This window comes from Hemitrygon akajei, chromosome 6 (assembly GCF_048418815.1).
Source record: "Hemitrygon akajei chromosome 6, sHemAka1.3, whole genome shotgun sequence".
Taxonomy (NCBI): domain Eukaryota; kingdom Metazoa; phylum Chordata; class Chondrichthyes; order Myliobatiformes; family Dasyatidae; genus Hemitrygon; species Hemitrygon akajei.
In genome coordinates this window covers 132,994,188-133,004,415 of record NC_133129.1, presented here as the reverse complement: position 1 = coordinate 133,004,415, position 10,228 = coordinate 132,994,188, and the positions used below count along the sequence as shown (strand labels likewise).

Sequence of the window (10,228 nt, the reverse complement as noted above, 5' to 3'; positions counted from 1 at the left end):
TTTTGATAAGGGCTGGCCAACTACATCAGGTTGCAGAGAACACTGTACAGTACAGCTTTTTACAAATATGTATGCTGGACCACTAAGGTCCATAGGTGTTTGTAACAGAGAATGTTCTTCCTCCAACTAGCTGCAACAATCCTTTGTTTGCTTTTACATTTAATTGTTTCATGTCTATGTGCAAAAAATAAACGAGTGTCTCAGGTAGTTGACAAGATAACATTTACTACCCAAATTCCTGATTGCTTTAGAAAACTGACTGCCTTCAGTTTCACTTCTGGTGTGGACAGTGTTCACACAGCAGGCTGCTAACATACTGGCCACAACGAGGCTAGCATTGAAATAATATATCAGAATGCAACTTGTAAGCACAAGTAATTTGGCAGATACTGGAAATGAATAAATAGTCAACGTTTCAGGCCGAGACCCTTCTTCAGGATTGGAAAAGAAGGGGAAGATGCCAGGAGAAAAAAGGTCACTGAGAGGGGAACAAGAACTAGCTAGAAGATGATAAGGTAAAGCCAGGAGTGTGGGAAAGGTAAAGGACTGGAGAAGAGAATTGAAGGGAGAAGCAAACAAACTTAAATACCTGGGATCCTCAGTGGGAGGGCCCAAACTGAGAGGCTTGAAAACAGAGCTGGAAGGCAAATGGAACAAGATGGTGGTGAAGACCAAGTTCCTAGGAAGGATACATGGCTATGATAGAGTCTGGCTGAGTACATGGTCAAAGAATTGGAGGGCAGCAGAGAACACAAAGGGGTAGCAGTAAGAGAAAGTCTCACTGAACTCCCATCAAAGAGATTTAAATTTCTTCAGGGTAGGCATCTTTGGAAAAGACTTTGCAGTGGAGCAGCAAATCATAAACACGAGAGATTTGATTGTGATGGTGTTCCTATGTTGTTAACATTGATCTTTGCCAGTGCTGGAAATGCTAGTCAATTAACTTTAGTCTCTGTACAATTTGTCAAATTAACAAGCACCTATCCTACATAGGGTCAAAACATTTGTAAGTAATGATTGCAACTGACAATCAACAAATATGTGAACCATGTGGATGGGAGGGGATTGAATGAGTTTGGACACGAACTTTTGTGACTCGTCCCATCACCTACACTTGTGGGCTGATATTCAGCTTCATCCCAGTTGTTTTAAAGGTGCTGATTAGGAACACCTTGTGTGGCCAATTGCCATTCTGCATTTATGGATAAAACATACCAAGGCCAATCACGGCTGCATAACCTGGCTAAAGGAGCACCTTGGCTGTTGGGCAGTCACTTGACAATTTCTTCTAATTTGTTGTCTGGCCCTGATATGGTTGCAGAGCTTTGTGCAATCAAATTTTTTGGATCAACTTTGTTGGTAGCCCATTTTAAACTATCACATGCAAATATCATTGCAGTTTTTGTTCTCACTGGCCAATAGTATTGTGAACAATAAAATGGGCATGAAGTCAGGTGGTGGCATATTTACTGCTACACATCAAAACTGAGAAAGCATGCCACATCATACCATGAACTCAGTGAACTGGTTCATCCTCCAAGGGAATTTTTCCATTTTCTAGACCATTTCACCTATACTAGTCTTACTTACAATTAGTCTCATTCTCACCAAGTATGTCCAATCTTGCTGTCATCCTCAAAACTGCCTCACAGATTGTTCTTTCTTAAACAAAGATCAAACATCAGTCTGGCTGAAATTGTTTACATGAACATTTTGATACCATGTTTTTCCTCCCGATAATTGCTGGTAATTTGGTGCAGACATTAGCCATGACTACCTTTGCTTCAGCTCATTTCTCTGACAGTGAAATTGAATGTAGTCTTCCCACCCTGTCACAGTGAAGCAGGAAAATAATTTTCTGCTCAACTTCACAAATATCACTCACTCTTCCTCTTTTAACCGTATCAGTTTGATTGTAAGAATGTGGCGAATGTATATGGGGCCAAAAAATTGTACAGTGAATTGATTATCTCCAGCATGTAGGGGGCCCATTCTTTTGGGCATGGGCTTTTGAGTGTGCATGTCTTTTTTTTTTATCTCAGCGGGCCAGGTTCATAGCTCCCACACTGCAAGTTGCCCAGTATGTACTGTTGCCAACATGACTCAGTAAATACGATTAATCATACTACTCCGTTATAGTTCTTGTTCTGTACATATATAACACTTTACATAGCCTCCATGGCCAATTCGGGAGCTAGACCAACATCTTCTACTGGTTAAGCAGTCTCCTGAATCTACAAATTACTAATTCAACACAATGCAATGACCAGGATGCACACACCCATTTGACACTTTGAAAGAACAGTTTGCTCATGACAGTCTTGACCTTCTTGACCACCACCACACAACAATCATAGTTGAAACAGCAGTACAACCTATACTTTTCATTTCCAACTATCACTAATTCAGCTCACTCCTTGGTAACTGGCCCTGTAAACTATCAGAACACAGCTGAACATAATCAAGGAGCAGCTTCTTATCTTTAATCCAAGATGTCCAATTCTGCTTTTCCCATTTTCACCTCTAAACCTATTGCTTGTTCTTTCCTGTCTTTTGTCCTTTCCCTTCTCCTAGTTTTCTATGCAAGTTAAAACTTTTCCCCCAATTAAGACACAGATATTGAACCAAAACATGAAATCTCACACTAGTATAAGAGAACCTACAGTGAAAAATAATGGTTAAAAGCAGGGCACCATACTTTCTCAAAAGCAGATGCAGATGGGCATTAAATGCTGATCTGTGAGATGGGCATACCCCATAAAGGAATGCCAGTGGATCTGAGTATTTTCAACCTGTTAGACTTTTATACTGGTGCCCTACGTGGCATTCAAAAGTATTCCCAGGAACAAAATGGAATCAGAGCTTAAAAGATAGGGAACCTGGCACAAACCCTCTGCCCTCTTTAGCAAGGTCATTGTAACCACTGAGAAATCTTTAGGATGGAGTAGGCTGTGCAGTCAAACAAGGGAAGTGGGAGGCCACAGCAGTTTTCACACCCAGCATCTCAGTGCCAAGGGATAAATCACCAGACTGGATGAGCCCAAGTATGCCCTCTCAGTCAGTTAACTACAAACTATTCATCAGCTCTACCAGCATTAAAAGGCAGGGATCTCAGCAAAATGGTGAGTAAAAAAAATATATGGAGGGGAATTGGGGTTATGTATTTGTGAATGCTCAGACCAAGAATGCTATAACAAATCAGTACTCTGTTTAGTTGGATTCCAGTTCATTAAGAAATTCTGAAGAGGTCCTGATGAATGGTTTCAGCCTGAAATGTTAGCTGTTTATGCATTTCCATAGATGCAGCCCGACTTGCTGAGTTCCTCCAGCTGAAGAATTGTGTTCATCCTTTAGAAATATGAAGTGTTCATGATATTTGGATAGTGATTTCAGTAGTCAGATCCACCAGAGGCCGAGAGAGGTTTTTTTGGTGTGTATTTAGAACATCACATTCTAGCTCCCATTAAGCACTTCATTCTGAATCTATATGAAATCAAACTTTCAACATCCTGAAACTTGCTGAAGAGAATTAAACAGAACCGGCATTGTTTAACGTTGCACAACTTTATTAGAATACTCCGCTATTCTGTACAAATTGAAAACAGCATATTAAGGTACATTACAACTGTTTGAACAAGGTAAGGCTGGAGCACTCTATGCCTGGACATAGTGCTGTGCACTTGACACAAAAATAAAAATAGATCTGTGTTAAAGATTTTACTTCCACAGGAAAACTGACGATTCTCATATCATCCTAAATGTGCATCTTTTTAGAAGATGGAGTGGATGCAACTGGAACTAATATGCCCAGGAAATGGATTTCTTTCCCCCCACATGCTGGTTAGTAGTTTCTGTATAACAGTAATAAATAATTCTGTGACAATAACACTTCAGCACAGCCTCCATGTATATATAGTTTTTTATACCATCACCTCATTCTGGACTAAAACAGCAATGGTGATCATAGCACTGTTGGATTGGGTAGGAAACTAAGCTTTCGTAATGTATTTAAATATAAATATTAATAGATAGAATGCTAAAACTCTATGTAACTGCTCAAATATTGGGCAGCACAGTAAAGATGCACTTCAGAACTTCATGAAAATCACCACCAAGTCACTCAGCAATGCTGCCCCTAGTTGCAAGTGACAAGCGTGTAACACTCACTACATTTCAAAATACCAGTGTTTATTAGAGCTGTAGAGTGCATGCTTGCTTTACCTTACAGCCGTGAACCCTTCAGCATTTTTGAAGTAGAATTTTGTATTTTTCCACTGTAAAAGTAAGCAAAAAGTAGGGAAAAAAAACTTAAGTTAAAGAGCAACCCATGCATTTTAAAATAGTGTTTAGCTTATAAGATTGTGCTGCAGAAGGGAGGGGTTGCCTCAACTGCACAAGAGTATTTTAGATACACTTTATCACATGGCATCAGTCTCGAGGCAGTGGTGTTTCCTTGGTACCACACTCCTATTGCTGCTTGCATTCAGCAGGCTGGCTGGGCTCTTTCTAGAAAAGAAGACAATACATCTGGTCAATGGGAGTTCTTACAGGTGTACCATCAGCAACAGTTGCATGCATTCTAGCCAATGTCTAGACAGTAATACCATCACTGGAATTGAGGACGAATTAATGGAGGTAGCTGAGATAACACTAATCATTTGGACTTTAACTTCCCGAAACTTCATTGATGCTAAGCGGAGCAGAGAGAAGAGGGAGGAAAGCAGACAATTACTGGAGCTCCTATTACTTAATGTTTTAAAACAGTTCAGTGAACATGAAACCAAACTTTTGAAGTTTGACTTACTGAACAATGGAATATCCCCAATAATTTCAGATATGACAGAAATGCAAATTGCTTAATTTCCAATATCATTAACTTTTACTTGCTTGTAAAAATACTAATAATGGGGAAAAAATGATTTAAAGGTTTCCAATATATTTTGGAACAGCAACAGTCATACTAAGAATTTGTCAAAGTTCCATTTTTTTGTCTCTTCTTCTGCATGCTCTTTTCTGAATGGAAAACCAGGATCTACAAAAGTACTTTTCTGGCAATGTTAGTGCCAGAAATGACTTTCGAAGGTAAACCACAAGAGAATGTGACCAGGAGAAATTGTAGCAATTACTGACAATTAAGTAATACTTATAATCAAACACAAAGCCACACTGCTATCCTAATATTTCTCACACCCCCACAACCCATCATCTAGATGTCCATCAACTGAACTCCCCATCATTATTCTATCAGGAGCAACTGACAGTGGTTAATTAACCTACTAGAATATCTTTGGGTTGAGATGAGGGTAGAACCAATACCCAGAGGAAATCCAGGTGGACACAGAACATGCAGGTAACTCAGCTTGAACACGGGTCTCCAAGTTGAGGTAGTAGCACAAACCGCCGTACCTCATTGTTTGCACATGGCTGTATATTCTAATCCCAGTTAACAAATATCTTTTACCTTCAACAAATGTAAAAAAAACAAAGTAGAAATGACATAAAGTGCTTGATATAGAATATGTACATGAGTAACAGAAAATGTTGGAAATTCTCAGGTCAAACAGCATCTGCAGAGAGAAAGATTTCAAGTGATGAACCTCCATCAGAATATATTTTAATGTAACTAAAATGTTAGAGGTAAGACAGAGAATACCCATAAAAGAAATTAAAGATGAGAACTTTAAATTGTACATGAAGGGACTGGATGCCCATCCAGATCAATGACATGAATGCTAGAATAATGTAGATCAGAATGGAAAAGAATATAATAAACTTCTGTGGATGAGTTGATGACAAATCTAAGGTGGGTTAGAGAAAACAAACATATTGTAGAAAAGCCATTCTCAACGGGGGCCATATGGCCCCCTTGGGAGCCCAGGCACATTTGAAAGGGGCCACCAAGTGTTTATGGGGGCCCTAGTAACCGAACCAATGAAATACCCAAGCAGCAACCTTCATTGGAGTCAATAGTTTCCCTCCTATTTATAATATCTTTCCAACACACCATTTGAATTTGGCACACCTGGTAAGTTCATTGCTTAAGCTCCTCCCACAATGCCTCACTTCAGAGTCAGTCGCGAATCAGACTGCACTGGGTCAATGTATTCAATCAAGGGTTCTCGTATCTATTATCGCCATACTTCATTCTCCGAAGATCAGCGTGTCTTGCTGGGCCAGCCTAGTAACTTGAAAGTATATGTGTTTGGATATATTATACGTTAAGGCAGGTTGTGAGAAGTGTTTGTCACTGCATAAGAAGTCACCGAGAAAAATGTCCTTGGCTCCAGGTGACAGCTTTTTTTGTCAGTAATGTATCTGTATTTTGCGTGCTTATTCTCAAGTAAAAAATGTTTAGGCAGCCTTCCTAAACCATTTCCCAGTCAATGTTGTCAATTTAGCTAGAAAAAATAGCAAAATCATGCCATATGATTATTTTCAGAAATAATTCTACCCATGAGTTCCTTGGCGAAAAAAGAAGTGCCGGCAGTATTCAGTGGAATACTTATCATATGGTTTCATCGCATCTCCACAAAACCCATCTTTGCCCATGTGTTTTAACTGCATGACTACATTGAAAGCACGAGGCCAAGCAAATTGAAAAAGCATTTGGATACCTCACATCCAGAGAAGGATAAACACTTGGATTTCTTCAAAAACCTTCGAGATAATTTCGAGAGAAGTTGAGGCAGAAATTCAAGAGTTTGAATGATCTTCAGAGAGATATATATCTGCACATCATCAGTCAGTTTCAAAAAGATTTTTGAATCAAGAGTGATCTGCCAAATAAATTTACAACACTGTGGGAAAAAGCCCAAAGATTTTTTTTATTGCCTTTCCCTCAACGTATTTGGTTGAGAGGGGATTCTGCAAGGTAGTTTCCTTGACAAAATCTAGGAACGGAATTGATATCGCAAGAGGTAACCTCCCACTGTCACTGTCTAATTTGGAGGCCGATATCATGAAACTTGCAGAAAAGCACCAAGCTCAAAGATCGCATTAGGCCTGATAGATGTTTAATTTTATATAGTCTTTTTTGAAGTTTTGTCCAGTATGTCAGAATGTTCAAGTTTTCTTGGTGTTCAATAATAAATGATTTTCTGTCTAACTGTTCGTGTTGTATCCCTGTTTGAAAGGGGAGCCCTGGAACCTGAGAAGAGCTCCTAAGGGGGCCGTGGCCAAAAACTGGTTGAGAATCACTGTTATAGAAGACGAGACTGCAGATACAGGAGTCTGCAAGAAAATTGCAATGGAATTGGAATGAGATTAATTTTGTGATAACGAACCAGATTGGGCAAGAGAATAATTTGGAGGCTGGGATGCATGGAACTTAAGTTACAAGCATCAAAAAGGAATGAAAGCTATTGAGATGCTTTGAATTTGATCAGATAGATGAAACAAAACCAAGTGCATCAGCCTCAAGATAAAGGATAGGGATTAATATATTGCAGTCATGTTATAATACTGCAGAGACTGAAAGACATTCATGTTCAACTCTGGTAACACAAGAAATGTAACCATTCTTGTGAATCTTTTCTAGATGCTCTCCAACACCAGCACATCCTTTCATAGATAAACTGCTCACAATACTCCAAGCGTTAGACCGTAAGACATGGAAGCAGGAAATGGCCATTTGGCCCATTGAGTTTTCTTGGCCTTCCCCTCCATAACCTTTGACTCCCTGACTAATCAAGAACCTATCAACCTCTGCTTTAAATTTACTCAATGACTTGGCCCCCACAGCCACATGTGGAAATGAATTTCAGATTCAAAACCCTCTGACTGAAGGAATTCCTCCTCTTATCTGTTCCAATACAATGGGCTCTAATTCTATTTAGTAGACTCATGTGTAGCACCTTGTCAAGGGCCTTCTGAAAATCTAAGTAAACAACTTCCACTGACTCTCCTCTGTCTATCCTGCCTGTAATTTCCTCAAAGAATTTCAACAGATTTGTTAGGCAAGATTTCCCCTTAAGGAAGCTATGTTGTCTTCAGCCTATTTTATCATCTTCATTTTATAATGAATCAGAACCAAAGCACTCTAAAGTTGGGAATTCCATAGAAAGACAACTCTCAAAAACATAGCTCAACTGAATCTAAAATGAGACTCTTCTAGGTCACCCCTCAACTTTCTGAATCCCAGTGAATACAGTCTCAGAGCCATCAAACCCTCTTCGTGACAAAAGTCTACCACAGGTCAAGATTTTAAACATTATAAGTAGTACTCACAAATTCTGGATCACTGGCCTATATTGTTCAACTTTCCTCAAAACTCCCTTCATTCCAGTCAATCTAGAAATCCAATCTATCCAGTTCAATTATAATACTGCTAGTATGATCTCAGGTTTTGAACAATGGCCAAGAGATGAGGAGCAAGAGAAGTGGTGACTCATACAGGTCTGCGAGTGCGCTTTAAAAACACAAAATGCTGGCAGAACTCAGCAGGCCAGACAGCATCTATGGGAGGAGGTAGTGACGACGTTTCAGGCCGAAACCCTTCATCAGGAGTGAAGTAACATGGGATGGTCGAGGGGGGGATAAGAAGTGGGGTGGTGGGGGGAGGGATAAAGTAGAGAGCTAGGAAGTGATAGGTTGGAGGGAAATGGGCTAGGGGGAAGGTGGAGAATTATGGGAAATAAAAGAGAAAGAAAGGTAGGGCTGGGGGGAGATTATAGTGAGGGGAAAAAAAAGAGAAAAAGAGAACCAGACTGAAATAATAGATAGGGATGGGGGTAAGGGGGGGGGCAGGGGTATCAATGGAGGTCTGTGAGTCGGATGTTCATGCTGGCAGGTAGGAGGCTACCCAGGTGGGAGATAAGGTTATTACTCCATCGACCTGCGCGCGGCCTCATCTTGACGGTAGAGGAGGCCATGGAGACGTCGGAGTGGGACATGTCCGTCCATGGCCTCCTCTACCGTCAAGATTAATAGCTAAGATCTTTACATCGACATTGAGCAGAGAGATCGGCCTGTACGAGGAACACTCTGTTGGGTCTTTGCCCTTTTTTAAAAGAAGAATAATAGATGCCTCATTGAAAGAGGGTGGCAATTTGCCATAATTAAACGAGTCATTCCCTCCATTATCTCTGATGACCAAACAGGCTTTATTAAAAACTGTCTCCCTTTTTTTAACATTCGGCGTCTATTTAATATTTTATACTCAGTTCCAACTGGGACTCCTGAATGTGTTATCTCCCTTGATGCGGAGAAAGCATTTGACCGTATAGAGTGGAACTACCTTTTTGCAGTCTTAGAAAAATTTGACCTCGGCCAAAGTTTCATCTCTTGGATCCAATTGCTGTACCTGTGTCCTACTGCTTCTGTTCTAACAAATTTTCAGAAATCCCAAGAATTTAATCTCAAACGTGGCACCCGTCAGGGATGCCCCTTAAGTCCCTTTCTCTTTGATTTGGCTATAGAACCTCTGGCGATAGCATTTCGAAATTGTCCTGAATTGACCGGGATTTGGAGAGGGGGTGTTGAGCATAAAGTTTCTCTCTATGTTGATGACTTATTACTCTTTCTCTCAAATCCGTCTACATCCTTACCTCTAATGTTTTCACTTCTTGACCAGTTTAGCCAGATCTCTGGCTATAAACTCAACTTACATAAGAGTGAACTTTTCCCAATTAATAAAGAAGCACAAGAACTAATATTTCGTGATCTCCCTTTTAAAGTAGTCCATAATCAATTTACTTATCTTGGAATTACAGTCACAAGGAAATTTAAAGATCTCTTTCGTGAAAACTTTGTCAATCTTTCATATGCTATAAAACAGAGTCTGGTACAATGGTCACCTCTATCTATGTCCTTGGTAGGTCGTATTAATGTTGTTAAAATGTATGTTCTCCCCAAATTTTTATACTTATTTCAATCTATCCCAATTTTTATTCCTAAATCTTTTTTTGATTCCTTAGACTCTATTATTTTGTCATATCTGTGGCAGAATAAGCGCTCTAGAATTAATAAAATCCACCTCCAAAAATCTAAAAAAGAGGGTGGCATGGCTTTACCTAACTTTCGCATATATTACTGGGCAGCTAATATACGTTGTGCTGCCTTCTGGTCTTTCTTCCACGGTCAACCCGAGTGCCCTAACTGGGTGGCAATGGAGTTGAGCTCCACTAAAGAATTATCTATATCTGCACTCCCTAGCAGTCTGCCCAGATCAATAGCTAATCCTCTGGTTAGACATATTTTGCGTATATGGGCTCAGTTCAGGAAATGCTAT

The 10,228-nt window shown here is 39.9% G+C and overlaps 1 protein-coding gene across 3 annotated transcripts in view; it reads right to left on the bottom strand.

Moving 5' to 3' along the window:
* Positions 1-3,545: 3,545 nt before the first annotated feature.
* Positions 3,546-10,228, bottom strand: part of nap1l4b (nucleosome assembly protein 1-like 4b) — a 121,777-nt gene continuing 115,094 nt past the window's right edge. For all 3 annotated transcript variants that reach the window (XM_073049266.1, XM_073049263.1, XM_073049265.1), the window contains one exon: positions 3,546-4,506. Coding sequence is in view for 2 of the 3 variants with exons in the window: in XM_073049263.1 (XP_072905364.1) it covers positions 4,468-4,506 (39 nt within the window). In the remaining variant the exon portion in view is untranslated. The remainder of the gene's footprint in view (positions 4,507-10,228) is intronic.